Below are 16,869 nucleotides of genomic sequence, written 5' to 3'. Positions count from 1 at the left end.
TAATGTACATATTTGAAGACAATTTCTTTAAATCAAGTATATCTGTGAAAACAGTCCGTTCAGCTGATATTTTACTTTTGCCTGTTTTTTAGCCTATCTGATTATTACAGCATATTGATCAGGAACAAAGATGGGACTGGACTTTTTATATTTTGTAATCTCATTCTCGATTTTTGCATGTACGCTGTCTCCTTTGTTTTGGCTATGTCCCTTAACGAAAAATTTGTGGGTCATAGACTTGATTCTTAGTTTGTTGATCATGTATACATAAAGGGCAAGTATATACTTGTTTTTGTTTTGCCCACAACAATTGTTAGAGTAAAAAATTATTTTCAAATCTGCTCCATTATTTTTATTAGAAAGATCTTCAAGATATTTAAATAGGCATGTTCCTATTTTGTTCGCACCTCGCAAACCTTCTCCCTTGTGCCACAAATAGCAGACTCCTTCTATGGTTTTGATGGTAAATATACTAAAATTAAAAACATTCAACTTTGAGACGTAATAGAATGAATTTGCATGTCTAATAGGACACGCAAAACTTTTTGAAGGTCATAAATTAAAACTGTCACATCATCGGCAGTCTTCTGTTTATCGTTTTGTTTTTCTTCTCGGCTGAGTAACTTTTCCTTTGAATGTGTTAGTCTTCCAATTTAGCTTTCTCGGCTTCTGAACAATTGCGATACTCCAAACACAACTCGCACTGATCCTTCTTCGGTACATGAAAAGATGGGTTATACTCCTCCTTAAAGATTTTGCTGTAAAATTGGTAATTTCCGTATTCCAATTACTCCTCTTGACATAATTTTACATAATCTCTATGTAAATCTGACAAAGTTTTTCCACCTTCTATAAATTCGCGTGAAGTATTAGCTCTACAATAGTGAGCCTCAACTCTCGGAATTGAATCTATGTGTAAACTTATTCTGTCTTGTATTTCGGTACCTATCTTTTTATGATTTCCGTGTTTTCCTCTTCTATCTACATCAATAATCTTACCAGATTCACAAATACTTTGTTTTTTGAGTACAGTCTAAATAGCTCTATTGTTAATTGCTAAAGTTGCCATAAAATATGTTTTGGAAACCCTTATGTTTTGCCCAGAAATTGTAAAGGTAAATGCGTTATTTTTTCTTGGATTCACAATATTACTATATTTATATTTTGGATTGATTTGTGTCATATTTAATGCTATATATTCGCTTTGCTTTCCAAGCCTACAAAATTTTGAAAAAATGTGTTCACGTTGTCCGGCAGAAATTTTGTCATAGCATTTAAGTCTGCATTTTTGATCAGGTGATAGAATGAATCTTCGTGGTCTTTCTTTTTTACTCTTGATATTGTACGATTTTATTTTTCCTTTATTTGAGTAGAAATATAAGATTCTCCCTTGTTTCTTAAAATTTTTGATTAATTCTTTTGCCATAATTCGAGTCCTTTCGTTCTTTTTTTTCCAATTTTCTCAGTTTGAGTTTCAGCCGACACTTTCTTTCTCTTTGATGGATTCTCATCTTGATCTACTTCTATTTCTGCTTCAGAATCGGAAGATTTACGTGGTTCCTAAAATATGAGATCGCGCACGCTATCATCGGATCCATATGTATCATTTTGTAAGTCCTCATCGGAGAAATCTAAAACAATCTTGTTTTATTAAATATATACACAAAATGCCAAATAATTATAAATTAATTTTTTCTAAGCAAAACATACGTGCTCTTAAATTCAAATTCATGATATTTGTATTTAGATTATGGTTACATTTAAAAATGAATCTAAAATAATACAAATACATAAACTTAAATATTATGTAGATTACAGATACATTTAGACTTAAGCCAAAATTTAATTCAAATTTCAATTCAAAATCTATGACAGCTAAAAGTCACATTTAAATATAAAACTTTTTTCACAATCAATACTAGTAAATGTTCAACTTACCCTGATATTCAATAGTTTTATAACAACTTATAACACTATTCCAGAAAGAGTAGAGTATAAAATACTCTACTCTAAATTCTCTACTCTATTCCAGAAAGAGCACAATCACTTGAAATATTTTAAAACGAAATATAATGTTATTTCTCATCAGCGGCGATAATTCCACATGAACATTCGGTTCCACCATATTGTAACACTCTCGTTCACAGGTGTCTGTCAAAACCATTGACGTTACCACGTTGCATGTCGCAATCTCGCAAGCATTTTTCTCAGAAAAGTAGACTACTTTTTCGGTTGATTACTGCATAAATCTCGAAAACAGAGAATTTTGAGTTGTAACACTCTTCTTCAGCATGCTCGATATATATTCTTATAATTTTGGCATTTGACATAATTTTTATATGATTCTATTCTTCAAAACATAATTTATAAAAGCCTGTCAAAAAATATTAATTATATCGACATTAGTGCTAATCTTTATTTGTCAATATTTTTGCTCATATCTATGCACGTATATAATAAAATATAGCAATAAAAACAATCTCTGGAGAAACAGCAAATGTTATTAGTTGAGTAGATCCAAAAAGTCAACAGTTTTGAAAAAAAGATGGAACGTATCCCTGGACAAAATGGTCAGATAGTATTAGCAAAACTTAAAGATATATTACAAAAAAGGAAGGATTTTAAAAGATGAAGAAAATATCTTCAATTTTAAATTAAGAACACGTTGACGATATGAATATCAGCATTAGATCACTGAACCTCAGGCAGATTAAAATTTCCCACAATGTAAATTTACATTAAAATTATTTATTTGTTATTTCGAGAATAAGAATAAGGCATTTTTTTTATTTAAAGATACAATATCACGTTAACTACATTTATACTGACTGTTACAAATTTATGTTCTACCGTTATAAAGTCTGCATTATCTAAGTTAGTCTTCTATAAATACATAATTACTTGTTTTAGGTGCCAATAATTGATCCTCTACAAGAAGAGGACATGGAAACGCAAGCATCGCAGAATATAGAAACGTTCGTTGATATCTCTGGGCGCCCCATTAAAGACTTGTCATTTTCATCCAGTAATACCCATCAAGCTAACTCCATTTCTCAAAGTTAAATTATAGAAAAGACTGGTCGAAAAGTATTGTACATATATTATATGTTTAAAAGCAGTATAAAGAGGCTTGTGATAAGAAGAAATTAGATATTAGTGCCATTTTCTTTAAAAGAGTAATATTTTTCTTCAAGAATACTGGTTCTGGGCTTTGTAGATGTTGTGGATAGTTTTAAATTAAAACAAATACTAAAACTTCACTTTATGATCTTAATAGAAAGAAGAAAACGGTTCTATACTTATCAAATAATTGGTCAATTCTTTTATCGCAAGTTTCTTTCAACGGTTTGGGCACTGCCTATATATTGAGAGATTCAAACTATTTGAACTAATGAAAAATACAAAGATTAAAATTTACAAGCATTTTATTTTATAGTTAATACTGTCTATAATAAATTTTTTTGTTTTATAATGCAACACAATAATATGTAGGGTTGGGATAAAATCATCGAGCAAAAAGACAAAAGAGGGAATCTAATCGTTATGAAAAGGAGACCAAAAAAGTGGCCTCTGATGGCGGACATATCCGGAAATGCGAATGCGCCAAATTTAAATTTCATGACACTTCACAATAATCATACAGTGGTGTAGGGGTTCTAATTTATCTATTTATTTGTTATATTACATAATATTAATATTACATAATATTAATACATAATACACTTTTTTTAACACTAGAACATAATAAAGTTTTAATTAAATAATAACAATAATAGTCTAAAATGTGAAACAATTGTTAAAAAACTTCAATAGAAAATACAAATAATCTTTCATGTGACAGTTGGGACAAACAATAACATCAACAATAACATAACCCAACTAAATTTGATTTCTTAAACAAGGAACTCTCTTTCCTTGTTTAATGTGACCTCTCAAGATGGCATTTCATGTCTAACAATATTTTGCCCCCACTACCTTTACATTCCCTCTTTTGTCTTTTTGCTCGATGGATAAAATACAGAACCAAGTACATATCTTTGAAACGCAAAAGACCATATTTATGAAACTTAGCATGCAACTACACAGACATATAACGCATCTTATGCCATATCTTTTGTTACTATTATCTACTGCTATAGTTTATTTTTATGAACGAGAGAGTAATTAGCATAATTTTAACTGGTACCTCCGACCACTCCATGGGCGTGCTCAAGATTAATTGAAAAATTACTTTGAATAATTGTAAAAAATAAATGAATTATAAGTGTTATGTGTATGTAAACAAAAGTGACCTCTTTTATCACACACTATATTAGAACTGACTGGCCTACATTAAAAAGGGTTTTAAAAAGTTCACATTTTTTTTTAATTTTTAAAAATTACAAAAGAGAAAAAGAGTTTTTAAAACCGTCTAAGGTATGTTAAATAGATGAATAAAAATATTAATATAAAACTTACAGCTATTTGTTACAAATCCAAATCAGATTCAGAAAATGAACTTTCAGAACCAAGATTTATAATAACTGGCTCGATCATTTTATCAGTAATATTGTCCAGCTTCCACATTTTTTCCTCTTCTTTAATAGTGTGATTTACTGCCTTTTCCCAGTTTTCAGGTTTTACATTATTTTTACGGCCTCCAAAAACAACTGTTTAACATCATGAATTTTAAAAGTGGTATTTTTTCTTGAAACTTCACTCTTTATCTGTGCCCATACCAGTTCAATCGGGTTTAATTCACAATGATATGGTGGGAATCTAAGTACTGTCATTCCACGATTTTTGGCAATTTCATCAATTTCGTATTTTTAAAATTTTTCTTTATGAAGGGCACACAACGAATAAAGTTCCTTTCTTATAGATCCGGGATGGTACGTAATATTTTTTGAACTCAGCCAATTCTGCAAGTCTTTTTTTAACCACTTGGTTGTGGGCAGTCCTTCTATAAGTCTGTAGTGATAACTTGCATTATCCATTACTATTACACAGTTCTTAGGATGAAGATCTATCATTTGTTCGAACCATTCTTGAAAGACATCAGCGTTCATGTCTTCATGGTAGTCACCGGTACGAGTTGATTCAAAAGTTAATAAACCACCTTCAACAAAACCGTCTGAACTGCCAATGTGTACTATTATCAGCCTGCGTCCCTTTCCTGATGGTGGGTTTAAACCAGTAGATAAGTTATTTACAAAAGCGTGCCTTTGACTTGTAACAGTTTCATCCTGCCAAAATTTATTTGGTGTATGACCCTCGTTGATCCATGTTTCATCAAGATAAAATATTTTTCTTTTTTGGTTTCTCATTTCCTTTATGGTTCTTAGAAAATGTCTTCTCCATATGACAATATCGCTTCTTTCTAATAAAATAGACTTTCTGGGATTCTTTTTCCAGCGGAAGCCTATTTCTTTTAAAAGTTTCCATAACGTACTTCGACTCATTTCTGGGTAATCCTTATCATCTCGAACTGAGACAAGAACTTTATCCAATGTTGGAAATTCTTGTCTAAAGAAGAATTCATGCACTTTCCGTCGAAGTCCTTCTTTAAAATGATATTCTATTTGAAATTTTGGTTTCCCTGGAGCATTACGTGGCATTTGAAAACTACCACATTTCTCTTCTTTAATAACTCTGTAAATCGTAGATTTCCCAACACCAAGTGTACTGCTAACTAACTCAACGGTCTCATCAACACTTTCACATAAACGTTTGTCTGTAAATGATTTAAAACAATTAAATATTAATGTTTTTTCATTAACTGTTAAAGGACCAATTTTTCGGCGTTTACACGGCACTTCCAAATTTTCCATAACACTAGTATACACAATAAACTGCACTTGCAACTGAAGTACCTACTTTTAGTGAACTGTTAAGAATTTTGAATACGCCACTTGGACCTTCCTACAAAATGGAAAAACCCACTATCACATTTTCTGTGGAATAAGTTTAGAAGGTAATTATCTAGTCAATTACTGTCGTAGATTCCTGGAATTAAAGAATTAAATGTTTGATTGTTGAAACCCTTACTTCGTGGAATGCACTCATTTCAGATAAAATAAAACGTTTTCTTTTATCTAAAGAATTAAACTTTATTTTGCAAATAGATAGGTACTTATTAAACTTTTATTGGTTATATATAACCAATAAAAGAAACTACTTACATTTCTTGCAAATTCATTAGTACCTGTTAACCTCCATCACTCCGACACTGGCAACCTTATTTAGGGATTAGTAACCCTCACAACTATTGTATTCTATTCTGCTCCAACCTTTATACCTGGTGGTCATAGTCAATTTAAAATTGTTTTCCTATATACTTCTGTAAACTTGTTGACAAATATCTGTTTTTCATTGAGTCACCCGTATCAACAGTTTAGGGATTTGCATACATAATTTATTGTTTTATTACTCTCTCATACATAAAAATACACTATAGTTTCATCGGAAATACCCTCAACTTTTTTAATTTAAATGAGGTACCCTGCATATTTTTACATGTTTTAAAAGAACTTTCTATTCCTACATATATTCACAAAATTTCATTGATACAATTCATACATACCAAGTTTGCTACAAAAAAAAATACTTAAACAAAAAATAGATCAAGCTAAATTTATTTACTAAGACCAGTGAGAATAATAATTTAACAAATTCACTTTAAATATTTGAAATGCTCGCCGTTCACCTTCTGACACTGTGCAAGCCTATTGATAAATTCATGAGTCACTCTTTCCAAGACTTCCTCACGTATTCCTAAAGAAAAAAATCTAACCAGTTAATTATTTCTCGTTTTAACATTTTTTTCTAACAAACTTTTAATACATGGATTAGGAATAAGAAATTCTTTTAAAATCTGCAAAAATGTACAATGTGTCCTTAATTCATAAAATAAAACGTACAGCTAAGATGGAAAGTCTACTACAGAAGATGCCATTGTTCGTTTTAAATTTGTTGTTTCTTATGGTACGGTAAGGTCTCTTAATTATATAATCTGAAATTACTGTAATGCTTATTGATTTAATGGTTTTTTAACAGACTTCTTCTTCTTAGAGTGCCCTCTCCCTACGGAGATTTGCCATCACTGGCCGGAGATCTGCATTGATACGAATCATGAAGATTCTTCAACTGCCTTCGGCCAAAAGATTTTATTCCTTGAATATTTTCCTGTTTGTTTCAAAATTTCATATTTTGGTCCATGATATTTTTAATACTCTGTGGTGATAACCATATGAAAAATATTCATATGGTTAGCATCCGACCCGTGCCAAATAGTATTATGGAAGTTCTACCCACTTGTACCCACAGGTAGAAAACGTGTGCAGAACTTCCACACCCCCTCCACTTTCTTCTGTTCTCTATCATATCAATTCTAAAACTTTTACTATACTTTTACTACACGATTAATTATTCGCAATTGAATATACGAGGTTCGACGAAATACCACTTTAACCAAGCCATCCATTGTGATCCTCTGATAGCTTCCAGACTTAACATAAATGCAATAACTCAGACCAATATTAAGCAATGTAAATGTGCATATTCTGGGCGATTTTTGTTGTGTATACTTGTCTGGTATATTATTTATATGGCCTATTGTGGTATTATTCTTTCATTTATTTAAAATTCACTCTTATGTAATGCTTTAAGGCCCCGATACACATTAATGTATACTGAGCAGTATACATGCACAAGTTTATTGTGCAAGTATGCCGAATATATGGGTCGACAACACACGTACAAGTATACATGCACAAGTGCGTGAGTTTAAACATGAACCATGTCATCGTTGGTGTAAGGGGTGGCTAAAGAAAAGAGAAATCTGTGCACATACGAATCTGTTAAATGAATTGAAAGTGTACCCACGTGATTGGCATAATTATTTACGAATGGACGAAGCAACTTATTTGTAGTTATTATCACTTGTAACTACTTTAATTCAAAAAGGAGACACTATTATGCGAGAAACTATAGAAGTCTTCACAAAAGACTAACGGTAACCTTACGATTTCTTACAACTGGAAGTAGTTACGAAATTTAAAATTTTCAACCAGAATCTCACCCCAAGCATTAGGCCACATCATTTCTGAGACGTGTCCTGTACTATCTCAAGTGCTGAAAAATGATTTAAAGGTAAAAAAAATAAAACAATTTAAATTGACATTAGTAAAACTGTAGTAAAAAAATTTATTTGAGTAAACTACAAATTAGTAAAATTAGATATACCTAAAAGAAGCAACGGAGGTGTTAGATTTCTCAGTGGAATCATTTTCACAGATGATCGTCTCAGCTGTAAATGACGATGGAGACGCACTATTCGCAGATAGAAACTCCACAGGTTCACTTGTAGCATTGCTGTACATGTATGTTGACTGAACATTGCTGACACTAGAGGAAGTAATACTGTAACGATTATTTTGCCTACCACATAGGGTATTACTATGGGGGGTTAAAAATTGGGGACAGAAATTACGGGGCTAGAGATAGGACAAGCAAAAGAAACCGAAACTTTAACGATCGGTCACTCAGGGCTTATTTGGAGAACTGGTTCGTGGATAAGTGAATGACAAGGGAACTGAAATGGGGTAACTACAAAAATTAAACAAAAGGGATACTTCAAAAAAAGCCGCTTTGAAGAATCTTCCTGCTGGATGAAAGAAAAGGTTCTTCCTTCCTAAAAACACAAAAAATGGTTTAGAGAGTTAGTTAAAAGAAATAAACAAAATGGTTATACATAAATAAATTAAAATATCAGCTAAGCCACACCCTAAGATCTACAATTTTAATTATTACAATTTTTTAAATTGTTATGAAAGCAATTATTATTAGAAAATGTTTATTTTTCCTTTAAAAATCGAACACAAAAGTTACCTGGATTTCACAAAAATTTCTGGGGTTAGGAACTGGACTTACAAAAATTTCTGGGGGTTGAACTGGAGTTAGATTCACCGCCACACGAACAAATTCATCTCCAAACTGCGAAAAAGCCTGGGATGACAACCAGGACAAACAAAACGAGGATGGAATCTGCTGGACAAAATGGAAACATGTGGTTATCTTTTAAAGTTGTTTTAAACGCCGTTTTACAAATATCTCAGATGAGAGACGACATGAAAAATAAAACACAGTGATTACTCGTTCAAAATTGACACATTACGTTGAGCATAATTCACTTTTTTCAACAAATTTCTCGGTATTTGACGCCGACACTCACAGCGTCTTGACTGTTCAACGATTCTTCCAAACCTCACTTAAACTGTAACTATTAACTGCTCAATACTACACATTTAACGTTATACTATATTTCCATGACAAAAAAAGGAAAACAAAAAGATTACGAATTTAAAGAGAAATTCGGACTCCAATAAAACTAAACACGCTTTTAACAGCGGCCGGCCTTACCGAGAGTGATGTTATTGTCTTTAAAATTCATTGGCCCAACTTGGTATAAACAAAACATATAAACGGTAATATTTATTTAACTCGCAATATTAGGCGGCTTAACGATGAAAGAATACCGAGGAAATATGCATCTGTGATATACAAACAAACTTTAAAAATGTGTTTATTATCAACTCGTCGACGCAAAAAGGATTGAAATACTTTTTCGGTGGTTTAACATATACGGGGTGATTTCAATATATACCAAAGAATTTAAAAATGCTACAATATAATGGGTCAAAGGTCATTTAATTTTTTTAAATACGAAATTTCAAACACCCTTTTTTAATAATATTCAAAATACACAAATATTTGATACTTTCAGCATTTTATTTCAAGTTTGAAGACGAATGTCTCCCAAAAACTCGAACATACCAAAGTACCATAAACTGGGCGTATTTATTTCGTCGGTGCCGGCTCCAGACTTTATCGAAGTGTCTACTTTTTTTTTTCTCCTTTCTATAATTAGTTCGGAAGGCGTTAATTTTTTTAACAACTGCATCACGATCTGCTTTTGGGTCGATTTCCTTTAATTTTTGTATCAGTTTTTTATATGCCGCCTTTTTTCCCTATCGTGGTACTCTTTGCTTTTTACGGACCACAGGCATGGGCCCCTGTTCGTAAATCGAAATAAATTCTTCGAGATATTCTCGATGTCAATTTTTCATGTGACTCGTCATAACCAAACTCGTTTTTCACCAGTCTAGCGGAAACAACAATATCGTCCATCTACACGAGTGGTCAAAACTCAACTGTTTCAAACTTGTACAAGTCTTTCACACACACGCTCAATTACACTTGCTCAAGTCTGATATACACAAGCAAAAATTCCAAAATTTCCACAAGTCTCATGTCGCTTGTAAAGTTAACGTACTTGTGCAAGTATTGCCCAACACACGTTCCAGTATACTTGTGCAATAAACTTGTGCATGTATACTGCTCAAGTATACATGAATGTGTATGGTAGGCCTTTACAGTAATGCTTGTAAGTTAGGCAACAAACAATATTTTGGGTTTAATTTCTAATTGTTTTGGATCTTAAAAAGTATTTTAGAAGTTCAAATTGTAGAATCTCCAAAATAAATTTTCTATAGGATAAATTATAATTTCGATAATTAGCACATCCATATAACTAAGAGCTTTATTTTTTAGTACAAAAATGAAAATCTTAGACGCAGACTATAGAATGTTTGGTTTTTTTGTATATTTAAATATATTTAGATATTAGAAAAGGTTTCTAGATATTTTTAGAAACTTTCGCTTTCAAATATTGGTAGTACTGAACAGTAAGTAATGATCATACCAAACCATGTATGCATTTTCAATCATTTATTTGCCAACTCTTCCCCAAAATGGTTAGTTAGATATTAATATTGTTTAACTAAAAATTCTTCTTCCACATTTCTTTTATTAAATATTATTTGATGCTTATAATAAAGAACATGGTAGTTTCTTTTAGTTACAATAAGTACTTTTTCTTGATCTCTTCTTCCATTTAATGTCCACCTTTTAATTCTTGTATTTGTTTTTTACTTATTTTTTTTCCTACTTATTACTGCTTTATTTTATATACCATTCATTTATGTCTACCAACAATAAACTATTAACTTAAGATCACAAAGATTAAAAGAAATAAATGTTTATCAGTGTTCTGTTATTGAAGTGAAAAATTTTTTTAAGTATGTTTACTATTATTTGATAAAAATGTTATTAAAAAATGTGCTCTTAGTTTTATCAGTTGCGCTACTGGTAGAAAAGGTAATGCTTGTATTATTATTGTGTTATTTGCAATAAAAATATTTGATGAGGTTTAAATGCGTGATCTGACAAGGTTACTTGTACAGTGTAAAATATACAATTATATTATTTTTATAATAAAAATATGAATTTAACATTTAGAAGTTTTATTGTTTTTTACATCACTATGTACTTACATAGCTTTAGGAGTGTCATATAAAACTGAAGGTTCTCTAGTTTTAGCCACACTCCATCAAAGAACACATAAAAATTGTTTATTTACGACGGTCTTTCATATCTTCTCTTCAATCTTGTATTCCGATGATATTTTAAACTTTTTAAAATGTTATTCCTCCATCCGAATCTAGGCTTACCTAACAGTCACTTGCCGATTAGGTTCTTCCCCCATATCTGCTTAAGCGTTTTTCATGGACCCTCCTGTCCACCTTACTCTCTGGGCTTTTCTCTAGTTGATTATGCTTGGTTGGTTAAATATACTTTTTAATTCTTCTTTTGTTCTAATTCGATATTGTTCAGTTCTTCTACCAACTGTACGTCCTTGTATTTTTTTTCCTTATTTTGCGTTGTCAGTTTTTTCGTGATTGTCCAGATTCCTGAGTCATGTTATAATTGAGACCTCTACTTGCAAAACAACCAATCTCCACTCTTTGGACAATCTGACCTGAATACGCCACTGGATTCCTTGTAAAAAGACGCATCCAGCTATGCATAAATTTCGTAACATAACTACCAAACTCCCATTAAAATTAAATGGAGAAAATTTGTTGTTGTTTAAAAACGACCATTCTCCAAGGTCGTGTAGGTTTCAAAACAACCAATATCCCTTTGCACCAATCAGAGCGCTAGATTGTATCACGTGGTCGATGATTTTTAAGATGGTGGTCATACTAGTGTCAAAGCTGAGAAAAGGAGCATTATTCTCTGGAGTTTTTGCAATTTAGTAATAAATGGAGACAACACCAAAAGCATTAACGCCTGCAAAGTGTAGAAAAAGAGTCGCACAGCCAGAGAAATTGGCGAGAAATGTGAGAAAACGGCTGAGGTTAGTATATGTTTAGATCTATATAGAAGAAAAAATGTCATCTGTCGTGAGTGCAACATGCTTGGCAGTTTTCTTAAAATGTAGGGAACGTTTATAATTTTTTATATTTAAAAAATGATTTACATATAATTACTAGATATCTAAAATAGAATATGAATTAAGGCGCCTAAAATGCCAACATGCAAGCACGACGGGAGAGCCTACCAGTGCACAAAACTCAATATTGCGGATGTGATGGCATTTTATAAAGCTTTTCATAAAAATAAAGAAAGTTAAACAAGACCCCTTTATACTGCAATTCCTAGAGTTAAACCTTGTTCGCAGACGTCGTCCAAAAACTGGAGTCAATCGTAATAAGACGACTACATGCAAGTGTTTCATAAAAGGTCCAGATGGAAAGTTGCCCATTTGCCAAAAGACTTTCACTAATGCCTTGATAATCACATGGGGCCGACTCGGAAGTATAATGAACAATCATAGAGAGGAAAGTAATCTTCCATGTGAGAAAAGGGGAGGAGACAAACGAACGCATTTATATAAACCTAAAAGATATCGCAATAAACCAATTCCAAGTCATTCAACAATTCAAAGGATTTTACAAAATTTTTAAAATACTGGGACCGTGATTTCTAATTGTACATGTACAAAAAATATTGCTGAGGTACCAAGAAATTTAGAAAATCAAAATTAAATAAATGTATGAACAGCAGTTGTAGGTTTGTTGCATCAAACGATGATTTTATCTGGGGGCATCTGAAATCAAAAATTAATTCTGACCAAAAATTTACAGATATAGAAGATAGAAGCATTAAAATTAAAAATGCGAATTATTGAAGAGTGTGCAAAAATAACGCCACTGCTTAGTACAAAATGGCTTATTGTTTGAAAATTTGTTACAGTTTTATGTTTAGAAATTATCATAAATTATTTTTAGGAAGGATCACAGTAAAACTATATTGAAATTCTGTGAATTGTTGTATAACCTAAAATTGAATTGGAGTGTATTATAGTATCTTACATTAAATAAATATCTGGCAGTGGTCGCACTATTGCCTGAATATAACATCGCGATTTTTCGTGAACTGAGTACATTTCATCAACAAAATTTGTTGTTTATAATTTAATCATAAAATAAAAATATTGACAATTCAAATATTGTCAAATATCAGAAACATCAATATGATCAAACACAACATGTCATACACATTCTTGTACCGCCTGTGGCCTGACTTTAAGGGGTGGCCTGAAAAATATAGTATATTTTTGCAAAATTTTGGAGTAGGCTTAATTCGTAGAACAACTTTAACACTTGTTTTTAATGCAGATTTCACTCCTCTATAAAAAGTTTTTTATAACTTTTGATGTAAAATAATTAGGGAAGCAGGAATTCAACAATTTAGAATTTCCCATTAAGTTTCCTATGGCTCGTTTGGCGATTCACCACCCGGTATAAACAAATAATAAAATTACAAAACAACATTAAAAAAACATTATCTAATAAATGGATCTTCTTGAAAGTTTTTTACCTGACACACAGATAATCCATTATACTCTTAAATGTATTACTGGTTGTAGCCACTGCGGTTCTAACGCGCAAGTGTCAATGTTGTGGAATGGAAATGTCAAATTAGTGACTAAACAATCATCGTAATGTCAGTGTACCTTGTATGAATTTGTGTGATTTTTCATAAATTTTGTGGCAATGGAAGGGTCTCTAAGTAAATGGACTAATGTTATGAAGGGGTGGCAATATAGATGGTTTGTGCTAGACGATAACTCCGGCCTGCTGTCGTACTATACCGTAAGTCACGATTTCAATCTTTTGCTTTTACCTTAACCCAAGTTGTAACAATTTGATATTGAATTATATCCAGAAAAGGTATGTTTACCGTAGAAAAACTTGTTTACTTAATGTCTGATAACGCCAGTTGATTGATAATCTTTATTACATCGACAAAACCAAATATCATTCAAAGTTATTACCGCATAATTCGGTTGTGTTTTAATTGTTTTGACCAGTTTTTAAGATGATACAATATGTGAGAAGTGGGTGTAACTAGTTGATGTAATTTAACAGATCATACCTAATTGGTTTTACTGATGCTGAACCCGTTAGGATTGTTTAATAAACATTATTATCTTGCATTTGACTTAACAGCTCTGTGACAGTGGCGTGACAATGAGAGGATTTTAATATAGTCAATTTAGCTCAAAATATCAATCTAGATTCTAGAGGACTTGCAAATCGTGATTTTTGGAAAGTTGCTGGAACTTAATTGCAAAGTCATGTTTAAATTTTATGGACTTTGGCTTTGATGTAAATATAATTGTTTACTTCCATACTAGTAAATTAAACAAAGTTCCATCATTTTTAGGACTTTAGGATGGTAAACAAATGTGTAGATTATAGGATTTAAATACCTGAATACAGAATTTGTTATTGAAACTTTTATATTTATCATACATGTTAAAAGTAATGTTTACTGGTAGTTATAGTTAACTTTAGTTTTGTCAAAACTATGATATTGAAAATAAAGTTGTGCAATTGTCAAGTATCTTTGCAAATTGCTAATTTTATCACTTAATAAAAATATTTGCATTTTTGTGGGGTTTACTTCCCAAACAGAATTTCTTTGGATACATCTAATTTCGTAAAGGTCAATTTCTTTATATCCAATTTCTGAAAATGTTAGCTTCGTTATTGAAGTCAGGATAGTGAAACAAATTGTAATATTTCATTTGTGAAAGTAAATTCATAGTTTTATTAAGTTCTTTTTTGTTTTTCAATGGATGATGTTGATGACTTAATGAAGTTGGTATATATTCTATAAATTACTGATTTTTTTTAGATCTGGAAATATATCTATTTACTAGCAACTTATTATTTCATATATTATGAAGTACAACAGTCTCGTAATCATAACTTACCTATTTACTGTATTTCTATTTTTCTCTGATTACATACAAATGATTTTTGACAAATATATACTAAAGCATGTGACAGAGTGATACATGAACCATTTATACACAAATTCCTCAAGATGAAAGTTTAGATTTTAGAGATATACAAATAATTACCAACCTATAACGAAAGTGTAACCATATAATACAGAGGAAGATTAACAGGAAAATAAGCATTAAAATGGCAAGATGGACAAGATAGTATTGTGTCACCAGCACTATCTGATGTATACTCTAAATATAATTATAATTCTAATTAATAATATTAAGTAGCTATGCTGACAATACCACAATGGTTGCAGAAAATCTCAACCACTTACAAAGAGTAACACCCAAAATAAGAAAAAATACCCTAGTAGTGAAAAGAGCAGTCACAAAAGAAATAAAAATAAGAATTGAGAAAATGAGAAGCACCTTTTTTAACCAAGTAAACATCCATAAACTAAGTCGTAAAAAATGTTGACTTTTTAATAACCCTCCTCTTCTTTGCCATAAACAGTTGTTTACAGTCGAGACTGTACCACATGTCAACATAGCAATTACAACTCATGACCCCCTTTTCAATATATTATTTTAATAATTCAATTTTATTTCTGGATTTTTTAAAATTAACTATAAAACTGTATTTATGAATGTATCATAAGACCTAGTAAAAATTATATTATAATTATATTAGAAAATGACGTTGTATGTGCACTCATGTCTCCTCCCTCCTGTCATAGACTATACTAATAAGCAAAGTCCCTCTCACTCCCTTCTTTACGATGTAGTTTATGGATATTCTTCAACCAAAGATTTAACTATAAAATTAGAAGTACAACTATTAACATGCCACATACATCCTATTCGACTGTATGATCTAGAGACTTGGATGACTAGCAACAGTAGTGGAGTATTGCTGTAATTACTTGTATAAAACACTATATATATTACAGGATCCAACTTGTAAATACAATACATTTTGGAGACAGCCAATCCTCCCGGTCCAAGGCATGCTACTCCTCCAAACCTCTCGATTCCATAAATCTCTTCTAATTCCTTCATTCCATGAGTGTCGAGGTCTACCTCTTTTTCTTCTTCCAGGGGGCTTCCATCTGTGAAGTTTTTGGGGCCAACGTTCATCAGGCTTTCTCAATAGGTGTCCAAACCATTTTAAACCTCTCCTTTCTATTTTGACCGGTTCTGTAGCATTCATGTTATTTTTTATAGATTCATTAGTCTTCCTTTCCAGCCTTGATGTTCTAGCACTTCTTCTCACATAATCCATTTCAACTGCCAACAATCTTCTCTTCTAGAAGATCTAGTAATTAATTCTGTTTTATTGAAGTACATTGAATTACTCCACTTGAAGTATTTGCTCACTTATAGTTCAGTCTTGATCTTGAGATTTACCTGATTATGGAATTTGTAGAAGACTATGTAGAAATTCTTGTAGCTACCAAACAAGCATTTCTTCAATCATTTGACACGGAATGCAGGTGAGGGCTGGGGGCTGTAGTTACAAGTTCATTTAGCTGGTTTAAATGTGTTTAAGCATATAAAATGAGATATGTCTCTGTCTTTGGTCCGTCTTACTATGGCATCCCAGTTGATAAATCCTGATCTGTCCTGTATCACTTGTAACCATGTAGTAACTTTATACCATTCCATTGTTTTTACTGTCCATTCAT

At 31.6% G+C, this 16,869-nt stretch overlaps 2 protein-coding genes across 3 annotated transcripts in view; both read left to right on the top strand.

Moving 5' to 3' along the window:
* LOC140433616 (uncharacterized) overlaps positions 1 to 11,332 on the top strand; it is a 36,197-nt gene extending 24,865 nt beyond the window's left edge. The window contains 1 exon segment of the mRNA XM_072521599.1: positions 2,911 to 11,332. Coding sequence (XP_072377700.1) covers positions 2,911 to 3,063 — 153 coding nt within the window. The 3' untranslated portion in view covers positions 3,064 to 11,332.
* Positions 11,333 to 13,862: 2,530 nt separating this feature from the next.
* The window catches only part of LOC140434195 (oxysterol-binding protein-related protein 9), a 249,344-nt gene continuing 246,337 nt past the window's right edge, over positions 13,863 to 16,869 (top strand). The window contains exon 1 of one of the 2 annotated variants that reach the window (XM_072522278.1): positions 13,863 to 14,039. In XM_072522278.1, the coding sequence (XP_072378379.1) occupies positions 13,941 to 14,039 (99 nt within the window). In that variant the 5' untranslated portion in view covers positions 13,863 to 13,940. The remainder of the gene's footprint in view (positions 14,040 to 16,869) is intronic. The other variant, XM_072522279.1, reaches the window with a different exon arrangement.

The sequence above is a fragment of the Diabrotica undecimpunctata genome, chromosome 2 (assembly GCF_040954645.1).
Source record: "Diabrotica undecimpunctata isolate CICGRU chromosome 2, icDiaUnde3, whole genome shotgun sequence".
Classification (NCBI taxonomy): domain Eukaryota; kingdom Metazoa; phylum Arthropoda; class Insecta; order Coleoptera; family Chrysomelidae; genus Diabrotica; species Diabrotica undecimpunctata.
This window is presented reverse-complemented; position numbering and strand designations above follow the sequence as displayed.